Source organism: Sciurus carolinensis, chromosome 9, assembly GCF_902686445.1.
Source record: "Sciurus carolinensis chromosome 9, mSciCar1.2, whole genome shotgun sequence".
In the NCBI taxonomy this organism is placed as follows: Eukaryota; Metazoa; Chordata; class Mammalia; order Rodentia; family Sciuridae; genus Sciurus; species Sciurus carolinensis.
In genome coordinates this window covers 38,323,427-38,343,613 of record NC_062221.1, presented here as the reverse complement: position 1 = coordinate 38,343,613, position 20,187 = coordinate 38,323,427, and the positions used below count along the sequence as shown (strand labels likewise).

At 34.6% G+C, this 20,187-nt stretch overlaps 1 protein-coding gene across 4 annotated transcripts in view; it reads left to right on the top strand.

The window, feature by feature from the left end:
- Nucleotides 1–20,187, top strand: part of Zbbx (zinc finger B-box domain containing) — a 138,922-nt gene that overhangs the window by 19,577 nt on the left and 99,158 nt on the right. For 3 of the 4 annotated variants that reach the window (XM_047564472.1, XM_047564469.1, XM_047564470.1), the window contains exons 5-7: nucleotides 2,918–2,966; nucleotides 3,934–4,043; nucleotides 15,047–15,142. In XM_047564472.1, coding sequence (XP_047420428.1) covers nucleotides 2,918–2,966; nucleotides 3,934–4,043; nucleotides 15,047–15,142 — 255 coding nt within the window. The remainder of the gene's footprint in view (nucleotides 1–2,917; nucleotides 2,967–3,933; nucleotides 4,044–15,046; nucleotides 15,143–20,187) is intronic. The other variant, XM_047564471.1, reaches the window with a different exon arrangement.

The following is a 20,187-nucleotide window of genomic DNA, read 5'->3' as shown; positions in this document are numbered from 1 at the left end:
AAAACTTGTTACACTGAACATGAGAGCAGAGAACAACTTTTAAGGGTTCAACAGGTTCAAGGAAATGCTTTAGTGCATTACTTTTTAGGATTGGGAAATGATGTGATCTTTAGGCTGAGTATGTGCACTAGAGGAAAGATTGAAGATGCAGATGAGAAGTGCCCATTGCTGGGGGTGTAGTCTTTGAAAAGGGGATTCATTAAAGAAGCCTTCACATTTTTTCTGAAAAAAGAAAGAAAAGAAAAAAATAAGTGAAAATAGAAACAAAATTTAGAGTTTGGGTTTGGCAGGAGGTAAGGAAGATTATAATAGGAAGGTTCCAACATTCTTGAATGTTGAAGGCAGTATTGTCTTCCCAGATGCAGGAAAGAAAATGGGATGAATTTTGAGGTCTTGAGATTGGAGCAAGTTTGGAGTGGCCACTGTGGGAATCGCGATTAGAATTTAGCAGCAAATGAATAAATGGTTGGGGACAAACCATACGGGTCTGCTGGGGTTATTCATCATGGATTTGTAGGAAACCCCATGGTATTGTTTCATCTTGATAGTTGGTAGATATGGGAAGTCTAAACGGGAGAGATAAGGAGTTAAGGTGAGCCCTGAGAAACTCTGAGTTTGGGATTTTGAAGGCGTGGCCATCCAGAATGCTGCTTGGTGAAGGATTTGGTCATAATGGTGGGGCAGCTGAAAAGGCATTCAGATGTTCACAGTAATCAGCATGCTGGGGGGTCTTCAGTACCAAGATGTCAAGTAAACATGGACACCAAAGTGTCCAACATTATCAGCCAGAAATGTGATGAAGAGAAATATCCAGCAGGTTGTTGAGGTTTAGGTGGAAAGTGATGCTAGGTATTGTAATGTCAATAAGTGGACAGTGGAACCTTCAGTAAAGGTGACTTTGCTGAACGATGATGGAACGTCAATATTCTGGGAACAGCACTCGGGAGAAATTTTTCTCCTCTCCTGGTGAATGAAGGGAAGTGAAAAAGGATCTAGTTCCTGTGGAAGTGCTTTGGAGAAGCTGGTATCAACCAAAGGTGGGTTTCAGTCAATGTGAAATTTGGGGGGAACTATTTTTAGGAAGGGTTAAAGTATAAGATAATTAAATGACTATTAATAGGGATTCTATGAATTGGCAGGGGAGCCTGGATGGAAAAACAATCAGTAAAAAAATGATAAAGCTGCAGTAGAAAATTGGGTTGAGAGTGAGAATATCTGAAAATGTGACTTGGAGTTTGGGCCTAACTGGGGGCATTTGTGAACACCAGGGAGAATGACGCCAGTATGGCTTGACTCCACTGGCTCAAACGAGACGTCCAGTGGAGCTGTCCTGGCCCCTGAGGGCACTCCTTCAACACCCACTAGTAGAGGCACAAGTGGGTTAGTAGGACATAGGCCTAGATCATCAAATTCTTGATGCTGAGTATGTATGTGTACATGTGCACATACTTGTACATATGTACATATGTGTATGTATAAGTGGGCACATGTGCACATACATGTGTATCCTTAGCCTAATCCACTCTACCACCCGACCCTTTCTCAAACAAATAAAAACCAGACTTGAAGAAATTTTTTTTACCTAAAAATAGCAGCTAGTGCTTAGTTCACCAAAACATTTTTATGTAATTTTAACAATTTGAAGTATATAGGACTATATTCATAGAACAGAAAATATTAAATATAGTAATAAAAACAAATTATAAAATTTCTTCTAATAATTGTTTCATTTTGCTTTGACACATGTCTTCATTCTGTCCAAGTAGCCTACAACCATGCGGCTCATACTGTAATTCAGATGTATCATTAAGGCAGTCATATTGGATAATTTAGTTATGAGAATGAGATGAAATTATCTGTAACTTGTATAACATTACCAACTTAAAAATAAAAGTGTGATTCATATAAAATTGATTATTTCAATCCTATTTTCTTTTCTGCTGTGTTTGGTACAGAAAACATCTTAGTAGCTACTTCAAAGAATATGAACAATAAGTGCCTCTTCGAAGCAAAACCGTGGAGAATAATTAGGCTTAAATTTTCAAAAATGACTGCAGTTGGTACAGCCATAGATATGGAGGCAACCATTGTTCTCATATTCTCATGTACAAATTGGGCAATTGAGCATGTAAATTGCAAATTGAAAACTGGGCATGAATTGACAGTGTCTGTATAAATGCAAAACATCCTCCATGCTCATTTGTGTACTTTAAATGTTGGTTTTAGTAAGACCAAGGCAAATACACTCAATTGGCAAGTCTGTGTTGTTTCATAAAATGTTAAAATCCAAGGATTTTAAGTGATTACTTATTTGAAATAACCAACAGTGAAACTTATTTACTCCACTTTTTGGGCTAAAATGTAGGAAAGAAGGGATCATAGAAAATATATTTTAAGGTTAAGATTATGATACTAAAGCTTGTGGTTCCTTAATGTTGGGCAAAGAAGATAATAATATTGGCTTCTACAGTTTTGTAAGCAGAATAGCTCAGTCAGAATTCAGTTTCGATTCAGACTATACAAATATTAGACTTTGTGTGCTTCAGAAAGCACAGAAATAGAAAAGACTTACTAAACCTTTATGATATTTGAATACTAGCCCTTTCTTAAAATCATTTCATGACAACATATGTTTTTTGTTCAAAAATAATTTCTGGTATGTTTTCTAAAAACTGATTTTATGTATGGTATTTGCAATATTTCTTTGTTCATTTATGAATTTTCTCTGAAGTTAGTTAAAAGATGAATATATACTTTGGTGATGATCTCTTGTTATTTTGTTATTCTTTCACTATTAATTTTGGTGCAAAATATACCAAAATGGTACAGCTTTCTAATATTTCTGTTAGTAATTTAAATTTTCTTTGAATAAGAGGAGATGTATACCTGACAAATAGTATTTATTTCATTATTATAGCTTTCTTCGGGAAAAGTGAAATTAAAATTACTGAAGCAGCAGATTCAAGGTAAACAGTTTACCACTGTGTTATTAGATGCTAAAGATACAGCTCCCATTTTCCTTCATATTTGAATTACATATAAAGTGCTAAAATTGTTCATGCAATATAAAGATTCAGATCCCAAAAATGATGACATTTTGATTTCAAAATAAATTTTATTCAGATTTTTTCATGGGGTCTTATTTTATGTCAAAAAATGTCAAGTTTGAATATGATTATAATAATAATACTTTTCAAAAGTGAGCACTTTTCATAGCTATGTTCCTTAAACTTTACTGAGATGATCTTTTAACAGGGAAGATAATTTAGCAGTTTAAAATTATAAATTGAAATATCACTCTGAGACATTAAAATAACATTTTAAAATTACTTTATAGTTTAATAACATTTAAAAATAGTAAAAATCAAAATAGATTTATAATGATTTCAAAGGAAATAAGATATGTTCTAGAGGATAAACCAATTTAATTTTGAATAGTTAACATAATTTGGTAGAATAAGTTCTAAAATATATATATATATATATATATACACACACATATATACTTATATACATATTACATTGTCAAATATGTTTGCATAGATATGACATTTATTGTAAGTGTACATTATGCATGTTTAGAAACTGGTCTGTTTGGACTTTGGTTTAACCCATTAGTGGGGAAATGTCATAGGAATTCTGTCATGGGCATGGATGTTTGCATTCTGCAATTCTGTGTGTTCAGTTCTCTTGAGTTTTAAGCAGAGTGAACATGGGTGGATATGTAAGGCCCTGTGCTCACAGGTGTAGCCAGGGACTCCTGTGGGCTCTACAGTCAACTAACATTAGATTTGACTATACATCATTTGTACTGGAGATAATATTTAAATACTGTTTGAAATTTTAGAAATGTACACAATTACATGACTTTATTAATAAGAAAACCAAACAACATATTTCAAAGTGATTGCCCTGATATTTCTTTTTTTCTAGAACCAGTAAAACAACCAGCTAAATATAGAATGGAAGATTCTTCTAGAAGTGAAAAACCCAAGATAAAAGGGAAGATTTGTGGACAGTGTGAGAACAAATCAGCTTTACTAGTATGTACATTATAATAAACAATTGGAATAGAACTTTCTTGAGTCCTTTTGCACCTCCCAACTTCATCTGCTGCAGTAGCCATGTACCTTATTCCCATTACTTTGCATGCTGGCAGATAAGGTCAGCAGTTTTCCTTATTCCCTGAATCATATCCTCTCATTCTTGTTTAAGGACACCACTGTAAATCTTGCCTAATCAACACATAAGCCTGCAATAGTAGCTCCCATCTAAAATCAAAACTGAAATCAAATCTACAACAAAAATTCTTTTTGACCTCCAAATCTTTCTTTGTATCCTATTGTAATAAAACTCCTCTAAAAAGTTATCCATTCTTACTATTATCATATCTTCCCTTCTATTCTCCATTATTTTTATGATGCATAATTTATTTTTACCTTGCACACAGACCTTAAATGTATGTGTGTGCCTTTTGACAAGCTTATTACAGAACATTTCCTTAACCTCTGGAAGTTCCACATGACTCCTCTAATATATTCCTACCACAAAGGCAACTGCTATTCTGCTTTGTAATGCCACAGAGTCAGTTCCTGATTGACTCTCATTTTATTTAAATAAAATGATATAATGTATACATTTCTTGATTTCTTTGGCTCCACATGAAGATTAATCTTAAAATAATTAGTAGTTTGTTCATTTGTATTGTTAAGTACTCTTGCATTGTATGGATGCACCATAATTTGTTTATCCATTCTCATCTTGAATGACATTAATTTTTGCTTTTATGTTGAAGACTGCTATGGATATTTATGTGCTAGTCTTTATTGCTCTTTCAAATAACATAATTTCTCTTAAAATTTATCACATGAAATGAAAAAAAGTACAGATAATAATACTTTTTGACAGCTCTTGCTTTTCATTAATGTCAATTTCTTGAACATTTAAAAACTGTGTAAGATTTGTAAGGCAAATCATGAAATTGACCCTGAGCCATAAGTGTGTAGTTCAGTGGTGTTGAGTATATTCCCATTGCTGTGCTGCCATCTCCACCATCCATCACAGGGCTCTTTCTTCCCATCTTGCAAAACTGAATTTCCATTCCCAGTCATTAACAGCTCACCACTTCCCCATGCCCTAGTCCTGCAGTCCTAATAAATACCATTTTACTTTCTGTCTCTATGAATTTGACTACTCTGGGTTCCTTATGTAGTGGAATCAAATAGTGTCGGTCCTTTTGTAACTGACTTGTATCACTTAGCATAAAGTCCTGAAGATTCAACCGTTTTGCAACATGGCTCAGAATTTCCTTCCTTTTAAAGGCTGGATGCCATTCTACTCTCTGTGTATACCACATTTTATTTATTAATTAATTGATGAATACTTAGGTTGCATCTAGCTTTTGGCAAATGAGTAATGCCAGTAAGAACAGGTACATACCAATATCTCTTCAAAACAGTGCTTTCATTTCTCTTGGATATATACCTAGAAGTATAATTTCTGGATTCCCATTCTCTCTGGAACTCTCTTCATTCAGTCTTGACTCTCCACTAGTGTTCACCAACTGTACCTATCAACATCATCAGTGACTTCCACCTTCTTTTTTTTTTCACAGTATTTTTTTTTATTGTAAACAAATGGGATACATGTTGTTTCTCTGTTTGTACATGGAGTAAGGCATACCATTTGTGTAATCATAAATTTACATAGGGTAATGTTGTTTGATTCATTCTGTTATTTTTTCCCTTCCGCCTACCCCTCCCACCCCTCTTTTCCCTCTATACAGTCCTTCCTTCCTCCATTCTTGCCCCCCTCCCTAACACTAACTCTAACCCTAACACTAACCCCTCCCACCCCCCATTATGTGTCATCATCTGCTTATCAGCGAGATCATTCATCCTTTGTTTTTTTGAGATTGGCTTATCTCACTTAGCATGATATTCTCCAATTTCATCCAGTTGCCTGCAAATGCCATAATTTTATCATTTTTTTATGGCTGAGTAATATTCCATGGTATATATATACCACAGTTTCTTTATCCATTCATCAATTGAAGGGCATCTAGGTTGGTTCCACAATCTGGCTATTGTGAATTGAGCAGCTATGAACATTGATGTGGCTGAATCTCTGTAGTATGCTGATTTTAAGCCCTTTGGGTATAGGCCAAGGAGTGGGATAGCTGGGTCAAATGGTGGTTCCATTCTAAGTTTTCTAAGGAATGACTTCCACGTTCTTAAGCTCAATTCTCAGCTTTTACTTTACTAGGAATATTCAACAGTCTTCCTCATCTGTGACTTTCTTCACTTGACTTCTTGAGACTCCAAACTTTCTTGCTTTCATTTTATTTTCTAGATGTTTATATTCTCCATCTTTTCTGGGTTTTGTATTCTTCTTGACCTGTCAGTGTTGAAGTGCCATAGCATTCAGTTCTCAAACCTCTTTTTTTTTTTTTTTATCTATTCATGTTCTTTAGGTAATTTGATCCATACTCTTGGCTTTAAAGACCATTTCTGCATTGATGATTCCCAAATTTACACATTTATTCCATACCTTGCCCCTAAATGTTTGACTCCAACTACTTCCTGAACATTTATGCTTGGATGTCTAATAGGCATCACTAATTTAATGTGCTCAAAATTGAGTCCCCAGTTTTTCTCCAGGAAATATTCTTCTCCTGTGGTCTCCTCATATCCATAAATATAAACTCACGTTATCTACCCTGCAGTTATAGGAGCAAAAGCTGAGTTTCAGTCTCTAGTTTCTTGAGTCTACTTCGTTCATCTACTTAGCATTTATCACCACTTCAAACACATTTATGTGTTTATTTTTTACTTGCAGTATGAATTTCCTTATGGTAGGGGTTTTGTTATGTTCAGTGCTGGATATCAGTCACCTGGAACTACACTTGCAGTGTGACAGAAACTCAACAGATACTTGCGGAATGACCAGATCTTTACAACCATCCCATATTATTGACTTGACCTTCGTTTAGATGTATTTTCCTTTCAGTTAATGTTGAAGATACTATAGGATCTTTTGCAATTTATAATATATGCTATTAGAAGCACTTTCCCCTTCAACAATTCAATGATTATAACTAATACTGTATTTTTACACTGTTTTGGGTTTCAGAGAACTTACACTTTAAATCATTTCTGATTTAAAGTTTTATTCTTAGGTTTATTAATGGCAATTTTAACTGTGCTTAAAGTGTTATAATTCTTTACATCTAATAAAAAAGCTAACAACAATATTAAGCTGAAAGCCCTGGCTCTTGGTACTATTACATCTTGTATTCTCATTTGATATGATGTTAGGCAATAATTTAAGAAATGTTAACTAAATAGAAGAATGTAGAAATAGGTAAAAATATAAACAGATGATAACACTTGTCAAATTGGAAACCCAAGAGCTAAAGGAGACTTGTTGATGTTGGGGTCTGTTGTTGATATTAAAAAGGATTTATGTAGGAGGTATGAGTCAATATTTCATGGGAATCTGATGCAGCGTTGAGCGATTTTTTTTCCCCTTCTCCTTTGCTTCTTCCCTCTGCTCCTCCTCCTCTTCCTCTTCTTTCTGTACTGGGGATTGAACAGGGGTGCTGTACCTCAGAATTACATCCTTTTAGATCTTGAGACAGGATTTTGCTAAGTTGCAGAGGCTGGCTTGGAACTTGTGATTCTCCTGCATTAGCTTCCCAAGTCACTGGGACTATAGGCATGCACCACTGTGCCTGGCCAGCGCTTTAAAAAAAGCACTTAAATTTATTTTAAGATAAAGAAAAATGCATAAAAACATTTAAATACAAAAATAAAATCATGGTTATTTTTGGGATATCATGTGATATTTTGATACAAGTATAGTATAGTGCAATGTTTAAATTAGGGTAAAAATATATATCTTTACAAACATTTATCATTTTTTAAAGCAAAAACATGCAAGTGCTTTCTTCCAGCTTTTTGAAATATCCAGTACATTGTCATTAGCTGTAGTCACCTTTCTGTGCAATACCACACCAAAACTTATTCTACCTAACTATTACTTAGTACCCATGGGTGAACTTCTCCACATCTCTCCTTCTCCCCTGTTCTTCCCAGGCTCCTTTTCTATTCTATTTTATTCTATTCACAAACATTCTTAATTTTGATAAGATCAACTTTTTTAGGTTCCACATATGAGTGTGATAGTGTGGTACTTGTCTTCCTGTGCATGACTTATTTCACTTAGAATAATGATCTTTAGTTTCATCCATGATATTTTAAAGGACAAGATTTTTTTTTTTTGGTACTGGGGATTGAACCCAGGGGTGCTTAACCTCTGACCCACCCCCAGCTCTTTTTAAACATTTTTATTAGAGACAGAGTCTTGTTGAGTTGATAAGTGCCTCACTAAGTTGCTGAGACTGGCTTTGAACTCATGATTTGTTTTTTATGGCTGACTAGTATTCTGTTATGTATATGTATGACATTTTTTTTAAAATGCATTCTTCAGTTGATGGACACATTGTTTCCACTTATCTATTGTTACTAGTGCTTCAGTGAATATGGGAACGCAGATGTCTCTTACATGCTGATTTCATTTCTTCGAATATATACCTGGTAGTAGGATTACTAAATCATACAGTAGTTTTATTTTTAATTTTTGAGGTGCTTCCCTACTGTTTTCCACCAAGGTATATTAGTTTGCATCCCCACCAATAGTGTACCAAGTGTGCTCTTTTTTCCACATCCTTACCAGCATTTGTTATGCTTATTTGATAAGAGCCATTCTTACTGGAGTGAAATGATGTCATTGTGGTTTTAAAATGATTTACATTTTCCTTGAGGATTAATTGTGCTAAGAAGTTTTCATATATCTGTTGTTTATTTGCTTGTCTTCTTTTGAGAAATGTCTACTTGGGTATAGTGGCCATTTTTATACCAGATTATTTGATTTCATTTTTTGTTTGTTTTTGCTATTAAATTTTTTCATTTCCTTGAATATTCCAGATATTAACTCCTCGTCAGATGAATGGTTTTGTGAATATTTTCTCCCATTCTGTAGGTTGTCTCTGCTCTTTGTTGATTGTTTTCCTTTTGCTGTTCAAAAGAGTTTTTGTTTGATATAATCACATTTGTCTATTTTTGCTTTCATTTCCTGTGCTTTGGGGATTTTGCCCAAGAAAACTTTGCCTGTTCCAGTGCCCTGAAGTGTTTCTTTTATGTTTTCTTCATAGTTCATAGTTCATTAGGTCATAGTCTTCATAGTTTTATTTCTTACATTGAAATTTTTAATTCATTTTGAGTGACTTTTTACACCTAGTCAGAGATTGGAGTGTCGTTTTGTTCTGCATGTGAATACTTACGATTCCTGACCCTATTGAAAAGACTGTCCTTTCTCCAATGCATATTCTAGTATCTTTATAAAAAGTCTTATGGCTTCCATGTACAGAGAAACAACATGTATCCCATTTGTTTACAATATAAAAAAAAATAAAATGTATTAAAAAAAAAAGTCTTATGGCTATACATGTGTGTTTACTGCTAGGCTCTATTCTGTTCCATTAGTTTGTGTCTGTATTCATGCCAACACCATGCCGTTTTGATTTCTACAGCTGTTTAGTATATTTTGAAGTCAGGTAGTATAATGCATCCTGCCTTGATGATATTCTTAAGAAGGTTGTTGACTTTGGTTCTTTTTGTGGTTCCATACAAGTCTTAAAATTTCAGAAAAGCTTATTTTTGCTAATTCTGTGAAGAATGTCATTGGTATTTTGAAACTGATTTCAGTGAATCTGTAATTTGCCTTGGGTAGTATAGGCATTTAAAAAATATTGGTTCTTAAAATCTATTAGTGTGGATGCCTTTCTAATTTTTGTGTCCTTTTCAGTATTTTTCATTGAAATTTTGTATTTTTATTGTAGAGATCATTCATGATTTTGGTTAAATTTATTCCTTGGTATTGTTTTGTATCTCTGGTAAATGGAATTGTTCTCTGAGTTTCTATTTTGATCATTTGCTATTGGCATATGGCAAAACTATTAATTTTTATATGTTGATTTTATATCCTGCATGTGCTGAATTCACTTATTAGTTTAAATTTTTTTCTTTATTCATGGACGTTTTAGAGTATTCTCTATATGGGATTATATCATTGACAAACAGTGACAATTCAATTTTTTCTTTTCCAGTTTGATTGCCCTTCATTTCTCTCTTGCCTAATTGCAAGGGCCAGGACTTCCACAGCTATGTTGAATGAAAGTGGTGAAATTGGACATCCTTGTCTTATTTCGGACATTAAAGAGAAGTTTTCAACTTCCCCCCCATTTGATATGATATTAGCTGTTGGCTTATTATATGTGGACTTTCTTATATTGAAGTACATTCCTTCTATACATAATTTGTTCAGATTTTTTTTTTTTTGCCACAGAGGAATGTTGAATTTTATCAAGTGTATCTTCTGCCTCTATCGAGATGATCATCTTTCTTCCAATGTGTTGTATCATGTTTATTGATTTACATATGTTGAACCACATTTTCATTGCTGAGATAAATTCCATTTGACCATGGAGAATAAACTTTTTAAATGTGGTATTATAATTGACTTGTCAGTGTTTTGTTGAGGTTGTTTACATCTGTATTCATCAAGGACTGGCCTGTAGTTTACTTTTTTTTATTGTGTCCTTGTCTAGTTTTGGTATCAGGGTAATGCTGCTCTCATGAAATGAGTTTGGAAGAATTTCTTTCTCTTCAGTTTTTTTGAATCATTTACAAAATTGGAATTCTTTAAATGTTTGGTACACTCAGGAGTTCAGCTGCCTGGTTCTAGGCTTTTCTTTATTGGGGGACATTTTATTACTGATTGAATATCATTACTTTTTACGGGTCTCTTCATGTTTTGTATTTCTTCATGATCAATTGGGGCAAAGTATGCACACCCAGGAACTGGTCCATTTCTTCTCTTATCCAGTCTGTTCATGTGTAGTAGTTGACAATGACCTCCTGTGATCCTTTGTGTGGCTATGGTATTACTCCTTTTCATCTCTGGTTTCATTTATTTTAGTCTTTTTTTTTTTTTTTTTCTTTTTTTTTAATTTTTCTTTTTTTTATTTTTTTACATTTACATAGGGTAATGATGTTTATTTTATTTTTCCCCTCCCCCCACCCCTCCCACCCCTCTTTTCCCTCTACACAGTCCTTCTTTCCTTCATTCTTGCCGCTCTCCTTAGCCTAACTCTAAACCTAACCCTAAACCTAATGCTAGCCCCTCCCACCCCCCCATTATATGTCCTCATCCGCTTATCAGCAAGATCATTCGTCCTTTAGTTTTTTGAGATTGGCTTATCTCACTTAGCATGATATTCTCCAATTTCATCCATTTGCCTACAAATGCCATAATTTTATCATTCTTCATTGCGGAGTAATATTCCATTGTATAAATATGCCACAGTTTCTTTATCCATTCATCAACTGAAGGGCATCTAGGTTGGTTCCACAATCTGGCTATGGTGAATTGAGCAGCAATGAACATTGATGTGGCTGTATCTCTGTAGTATGCTGATTTTAAGTCCTTTGGGTATAGGCCAAGGAGTGGGATATTAGTCTTTTCTCTATTTTTCTTAGTCTACCTGAGAACTTCATAAAGACTATGGAACTTGAACAGATGGCATAAGTAGATAGAACTTGACCTGAAAATAAAGGGTCCATGTTTTTTAGAGAGAAGGAAAAGTAATAAGTAGGAAATCTCACACAGGACACATGGCATGGGGCCTTGACTGAAGAGCAGATGGGAGTGATACTATGTGCCCTGAGTAAAGAGTAGATTGTCCTGAGAACTACTTTATACAGCAGCCAGGATCTAGGGCCTAAACATGCTTGAAGGAGTTCATTAATATTTTAAGAAGAATTTCCTCTGATTTGAAATGAAGACAATATCCCATGCTAAAAACTATTTACACATTCACATTAAGCTGACCTAATGAATAGTAGCATTAAATTCTGAGGTTGTCTTGTGTTATTAGTTTCTATCATTGTATATAATTATGAACATAAATATGACTGGATAATAGAAATGAACATATATGTGTATATATATATATGTATATACACATACACACAGGCAAAATCGTGTGTGGGAGATAGGAGTTAAGGGCTTGCATTTTGGAAGTTCAAATCTCAATCCTGTCACTAGCTATGTGATCTTTAGCAAACGACTTCATCTCTCTAGCTCTGTATTCTCATTTGTAAAATGATGTAATAGGGATAACAGTGCTTTATATTACACAGTTACTGATGATTATGAGTTAGCATGTAAAGTATTTAATGTGTCTGAAACATGGAGAGGAGAAAATGAATTTTGTGATTTTATTTTTGGCCCATTTTCTTTTGACTTGATACATTCATAAATAATGACAATGAAGATAAAATCCCAAAGTTCCAAATTTCTTGTTGTACAAAGAATTCCAGTGGTTTTAGGCTATTTCTATACACCAAGAGTTAAGTGGACAGTTTTACAATTATATATTAGTTTGGCATGTGTGAATAACTTAATTAAACTCAGATGGATTCTGAAGGCTTTGCACAACAGATCTGGTGTTCATTGAATCAACAAGAGATTTGTTAAAATCGCAATTGGGTATTCTATCACTGAAGAAGCATCTGTGGTGAAATGGAGTTCTTATCTACATTTTTAGTACGTTACTGCCAGTTACACAAACTGCCTGAAAAGATTTTCCAGTTGGCAGCCATTTTAACCCAATTTAAATCCAAATATGCTTGTAGCACAAAATATATAAACTTACTCTGTAATTCTAGCTTTGATCTAGTCTACAAATAAATGTTTGGCTACTTTTATTAAAAGTCTGTTAACAAATACTTAGCTTAGGATTAATTATATGCTGAAACTGATTTTCAGTTCCTTTATTACTATGTTGTAGAAACTTGGAAATATTTGTAAGAAATTAATCAATATATTAACAGGTATATTAAATTAAAATTATGCAGGTTACATTTAGAAACATAATCATACTACCATGTACTTATGTAAAATTATAGTTTTTAACTTTATTTTGTATTCAAAAATTAGGGAATTAGGATAATGTTTTTATCATTATTTTCCTGAGAGACTGTAGTTCTTGAAGAAAGAGTACAAAGGTGGGACTGGTCCCTGGTGCTAGAGATAGTGTGTATTTTTCTCCTTCTTAAATAAAAAACCCATTTCTGTTGCACTAATAAGAAATATTGAAAGTGAATAATAATAAATCCAGTCTGTATAGCTAATCATATTTGAAAAAATGCATTAAGTACTTTGATAAATACCAGACCATGCAGTCATTTGAAATACATAATTTTATTTTATTGCAGATTTTATCAAGGTTTTTCAATATGACAGTACTGCAACTAATGGTCAGTGATTGGCTTAATAGTTCTTAATGTGTATCATGTTTAAGAACTTGAGCTCTGAGCTGGACATTCAGGGTGAAATTCTGGCTTTACCCATGTCAGTTTACCATGACTGCCTAAAAGTCCTCAATCACTGTTCCTCTTTTACCTTTTTTTTCATAATGGAGATACAATAGGGTTGTTGTGAGAATTAAATGAGGTTGAATATATGAAGCCCCCAAAACAGTAAGTGCCCATTAAAATTTGTGGATATTGTTTATTTATCTAACCTCCCCTTTCAACACTTGAAATATCAAATTTCATTTTAGTTATATAGAACATTTTATTAATCATTTTCTATTTAATAAACTAGGCTATTATTATTGTGTATAACCATATCATCAGATGGGGACTTTCAATACAATTTTAAGACTGATGGACTTAGAAATCTCCTGTTGGTTTTATCATAAAGGTTTAGCTGACTGCGTGTGTGGTATACATCTCCTTGTGCTTTGTTACTCAATGTGTGGGCTCCCCAGCAGTAGCAGCAGGGGCATCTGGAGCTCGCTAGATCACAGAATCTCAGGTTCTGCTCCAGACCCATGAACCTACAGCCTGTACTGTCACAAAAAAATTCCAGGGTATTTTGTGTGCACATCACAGTTGGAGATATGTAATTGCACCTTTCAGTCTGCCATTGACCAGTGAAGGATGCTGACTTCTTGCCAGCCTAATCCAGATGCTTTATACTTACTGTTCCCTGATGCAAACAAAGAGAGAAGAAGTAGGGTGGAGGACACTGGGCACTCTAAGGGCTCCTTCACGCAGACTTCCTGACCTCTGCCCACAAACCCTCATGCTATCTTTTGTGCTATTGGTGTTTCTTCCTTACTGGGCCTACTGAAGAAAACGAGGGACCTTAGCCATGTGCACTGCTGTTTATCAAATTGTCAATTGTGTCCAAGCAACGCTATAACTGCACCATAGTAATTGCATTTGTAGAAAAAAATCCGTTTGCTTTTCTCTTCACTTTCAGTCTTGCTTGATGCCACCATAGGTAGAAGTACATTACATTATTGGATGTATCCATACATACTACCCATTACATTTTAACTGTCATAAAATTATTACATTGTGGTGCTGTTTCATTCAGGTTTTTTTCCCCTTATTTTTCTTTGTTTTGAGGGAACCTTCTAAGAACATTTTCAAAAATTTATTTTGAGACTCACCAATTTCATGGAGAATATGGGGCTTTGGAGGGGAAGGGCATACAGATTGTTTGAAATCTATTGTGTCATGTGTATACACAGAAGAAAAGTTAAAAAATGAAAATGTTTTGATGCAGATAGTTTTTACCAGGTCAAGAAGTTTTACCTGAGACTACTAGCTGTTTTATAATTTATTCAGAAAAAACATACACAGATATGCATCTAACCTATAAAATTAACACCTAAATCACAAGTAAAACATTTATTGTGACATGAAAGTTATTAGCATTTTACAAGCTAGTTTTCTTCAAAGGGTTAAATCTTAAGATTTGATAGGGGAGCAGGCTTCTCAATTCGAATGACATGTAAGTATGTTATTTGAAGAATAATGTAAGAACAATGAATTCTTTATTCAAACATTTTCTCAGATCCTACTGTAATAAAATTGTATGATTTTTAATACATATATATATGTTTAAGGTATGCCTTGAATGTGGTGAAGATTATTGTTCAGGATGCTTTGCTAAAATTCACCAGAAGGGGGCACTGAAACTCCACAGAACAACTCTTTTGCAGGTATGACTTTCTAAAATGCTTTACTTGCAATGTATTTATAAACTGTTTCAACATAAAGACATTTAAAACATGTTTAATTTAGAACTCAGGATGATTTACCTTAATTTTTGAAATTCTATTATGTACAGTCTTGACACATAAAAATTATTTTACTGAACACTAATCTAGATTCTATTTTGCTATTCAAATTGTGTTTTAATATAGTTCCTAAAACACTTGGCTTGATTAGAGTCTTCAGATTATGCATTCTCTCCATGAACTTGACATTTTAAATTAGACAATATTTTTATCTATTGTGGTTTCAAATGAACACATGGCTTATTTTAAGTACTAATTCTATCTAGTTTATGAGTAGAAACCTCTTTATGTTTTCTTTTTATATTTATTTTTAAAACTTTATTTGTTCTCACCCATTATTATTTAGATAAGTTCAGCTCTCAGGTTTCTATATTTCCTTCCACATATTGGAACTTTTATTCATATAAACATTTATATGTAAATATGAATTCATTAATATAATATTTAGAAACATTTATTTATATGAATATATGAAATCTAAATGAATATATATGTATGTAACCATTGTCCCTTATTTTTAATCATTACTGTTTAAAATACCTAAACACAAGTTCTGTCAAATCACTTTAAAAAAATTACTTAAACAATAAATATGGTCAGATACATACATGACATTATACTAGTTATATATAATAATTCATGGATTTGTTATAGTTTTAATTCAGTTTACAGTAATTTGTTCAATGCATATTAATAAATGCCTTCTAGAAAACAAAATCTGTGCTAGGCAGTTACATTATGTGGTTAATATTGCTAGGATCTTGTTCCTAAGGACGTGGTCATAAACCTGAGAACCAAGGACCCCATGTAATGGGTTAAGGATCATAACATCTTGTAGACAAAGTGAAGGAGGTGATCAGATCTATATTTTAAAACATTATTGTTAAGGTTTCAATTTTTACATGTTACCTCAATATAAATATTGGTAGCTCTCAAAAATGTTGTAACCCAAGTTATGATCATCACAAATTATCAAGTAGATCTAACCTACATTTATCAAAGTCAGTTACTTTTGAATTACCAATGTTTAGAATCTTCAGACGAAAATAATGGAGGGAGAACAAAAACCAACTGGGTCCTTCCCTCCCTCAGTATATTATGATTATATCATAAAAAGGAATGAATGTTATTTTCTATAAACTGAGTCATTGAGCTTCAAGATGGCAGAGTAGAGGCACCAAGTCTTCACAAGTTAAAATGAAAGCAACAGGAAGATAGTTACTTAATAAGGCATACCTTAATGCAAGTCAAGAGACAGAGACTTGGAGACAACCAAGGGTTTTGGGTAGTGGGACCGTGGGAGAAACCAAGCATTCAGGAGGAGGGAAGGCATGCACCTTCTGTGGGGCCTGGGGGTATAAGCAAGATTCTCCCTCTAGCACAGGATTTGGCGTCCTACAGTCTAGTCTGCATGTTGAACTGGCTCTGGAGAGAGTTTCAGACTTCCTGGCATGTTCTCACAGTGCTAAAACTGGCAGTCATTTTGAGAAGGTTCTTATTGACTGAGTTATAGCCCTGAGATTCAGAAAGTCCTTGCATTTTCCTATCTCCATCCTCCCTGAGGCAATATATCTGCAATGGTTCAGCAGGTGGCCACTTTTAAGAGTCAATTTGCCTTGGAGGAGAGACTGTAACACAGACCAACTGAGAATCCTATGTGGTGACAAATGGAGGGGAATGGAAGGCGCTTTCTTTCAAAATCAGCAGTTTGGGAGTCCTGCTGTCAAGAGCCTGGGGTGTGAACAGTCTTGTGTGATTTTTTTTGCGGGAGCCAAATCTGGTGGCACCAGTCATGCAAAGTGAATCCTGCAGGTTCCTCCATTCCTCCTCCCAGTCAGTGAGTTCTTTTGCCATTCCATTGCTACTCTTGGCTGGTGGGGTAGGTGAGAGATTGGCTGCAGAGCCAGTGCTAACCCCACTTTCAGAGAATGAAGCTCAAAAAATTCTGGAGAGAATCTTTTGGGAATTCTTCATTCCAAGATAATTGACAAGCAGCTGCAGTGGTGTTGACCTTGAGAAGATGTCAGCTCTGAAGATTTTGCCAGGTGAGTTCAGCATTCCACTGGACCACTGACACACTGTAACACTGGCATTTTCCCCACCCCAGGAGTGAGCAGCTTAGAAAGTTCCAGAAAGAATCTTTACTGGGGAGTTTCTCTCTCCTTGTTAGCTCATTCCAGCAAGCAAAGCAGCTGGGAGGAATTCCAACTGGTTCAGCTACAAATCACTCCTGCTAGTCACTAGGCGAGTACCACAGAAGAAAGAAAAAGGGGATGAATAACCCCCAAATTTTGCTCCGTCCATGGAATGCACAGCACAAGAAGACTCAAAGAGAAGCTCTGATCAGCGTAGGTTGCAAGGATCCACTCTGGTCCCTTCATTTAAGTACCTGGATGGAGAGCAAGTTTTGTTTTCTATTAATATTTTTGTTGTTGTTTAAGTTGTTTTTTGTTTGCTTGTGCCTTTTTTCTTTCTCTCTCTGTAATTCGTTTTTTAAAATTTTTAACCCTTCATTGTATTCTCTTCCCCCTTTATTCTTTGTTCCTATTTTAGTTTCTCATCTGCTTTCTACTTTTCTTTTTTCCTCTTGGTAAATTTTAATTATTATTCTTTCTTTATTCCTTTAACAAGTTGTTTCTATTATCATTTTAAGTTTATTTTATTCTCCTTCACACAGTTCCTGTATTTTATGTCATTTTTCCATTGCTTTTATTTTATTATATTTTTTTCTTGGTGGTGCTTGGGATTAAGTCTGGGACTTTGGACCCATTGGTGGGTGCTTTGCCACTGAACTGTATTCCTGGCACAACTGAGAGGAAGTGCACATTGTTCCAGGCACAATGTAGTCCTGCTCAAACCTTGGTGGATACTTCAGCTTAATGAAAAGGTTGAGTGGGGACAAAATCCCCCAGCCAAAAACCTGTCCCCAAGCAGGCATATTAAGTGGAATCTGATGACTTGCTCCTGGACACTCACCCCCACAGCAACAACAGAGAAATAACCCAAAAACTGTTTGAACACTGCACCTATGAAGATTGTTCGCATTGGTCACTGTTTCACCCTATTCCACATTTATATCAAGACTAAAGATAAGTGCCACAGAGGAGTGCTGTGACCCCGGACCCTGCAACTCCCCATGAAACACCAGGACACTAGTGTTTGAACAGAGAATAAGAGCTTTAGGACCTTCACAAGGATTGGAAGAACCCGTACCAAAACGGTATCAAGTAACTCCATCAGTATCAACTGTGTCTGAGGAAACCCCTTCATCTGCTAGGTGCTCCTTCCACTCTCATTGTCAGAGTATCAACAACAGGCTCACCCCACTTACTCCACTGCCTATACCACACCTGCCTGAACTGCCAGAAGTACTCATTCTTGTGAGACTTGCAGAAAAAGGAGGCTCTTCATACTCTGACATTGTGTACATTATGCCAAAACATTCTAATCACAGCCAAAGAAGCCAGAGAGAGACTGCACTATGAAGTCTAATTGGAATAAAACTTGACACTACACAGAAAACTGATACCCAGACGCATTATCAAGAGAACATTGCTTACGAAGAAGGTCCTCACGTAAAGGTGGAAGAGATAGCCATACAAATAGATGCACAAATTTCAACATAGAATCATAAAAAATATGAAAAAACAGTGCAAAATGTCATGTCCTAAAGTTAATAATGCCATATTAACAGATTTCAAAGATACCAAAGTGGTTGAATGCTGGATAAAGAATTCAAATGATTTTTAAAAAACTCATTGAAATCCAAGAGAATAAAAAACAACAGTTGAATGAACAAAGGAAGACAGTGTAGAATATGAATGAGCATTTCAATAGAGATTTTGAAAAAAAAAATCGAAGTCTTGGAAATGAAAAACTCAATAAGTCAGATTAAAAAAAAAAAAAGCAAACAAACCTCAGTTGAAAGCCCCAACAACAGACTAAATCAATCTAAAGAATACTGGAGATTGAAAACTACTCAACACTAAATTTACATTCAGATAGCAATAAAGAATAAAAATAACAAAGAATGAAGAGAACACTCAAGATATCTGAGCAACATTAAAAGATCAAAGATCTGCACTATTGGCATGCTGGAGAGAGAAGAGCCAGATGCTAAAGGCAGAGATAACCCATTCAGTGAAATAACAGCAGAACACTTTCCAAATTTTAAGGAAGATCTGGGCATCAAGACACAGGATGGATTTAGAACTCTGAAAAAAAAAAAAAAAATGACCGAAAAGTACTATAGATAAATTGCTGAAAGTACAGAACAAAGAAAAAATATTAAAAGGTACAAGAGCGCACCAAGTCACATTTTTAAATGCGAGCTCTTTAGATTAAAAACAGATTTCCTAGAAGAAACCCTAAAGTCAGGAAGGACATAGAATAGTTGCAAACCAAGAGTAATATACCCAGCAAGATTACCCTTCAGAAATAAAGGACCTTCCAAGGAAGCATAAATTAAGGGAATTCACGACTGCTAACTCAGTATTGTAGAAGATACCATGGTGAACTGTACACCCTGATAAGGAAAAAAAATATGTACATAATTATGACAGCATGAGAAAGAATAAGTCTCACTAAAAGAATGGACATGAGAGTGAAAAATAGGAAAGAATAAAACATTATTAATATAATCAAACATCAAAAGTATAAGATGAATAAGAGAGAAAGAAACATATATAGAATATTCAAAACCACCAGAAAGAAATCAATGGAGTGACTAGAAGTCCATACCTTTCAATAATAATTCTGCCTGTAAATCATCTCAAATCATCAATTAAAAGTGTTGATTGAATTAAATCAGCCACATTGGTTTAAAATACAAGAATCAACAATACGCTGTGTCTTAGTTATCTTTTTCATCATTGTGATCAAAATACCCAAAAGAGCAAGTTAGAGAGGAAAAGTTTATTTTGGCTCATGGTTTTAGAGATCGAGTCCATGGCTAATTGACACCATAG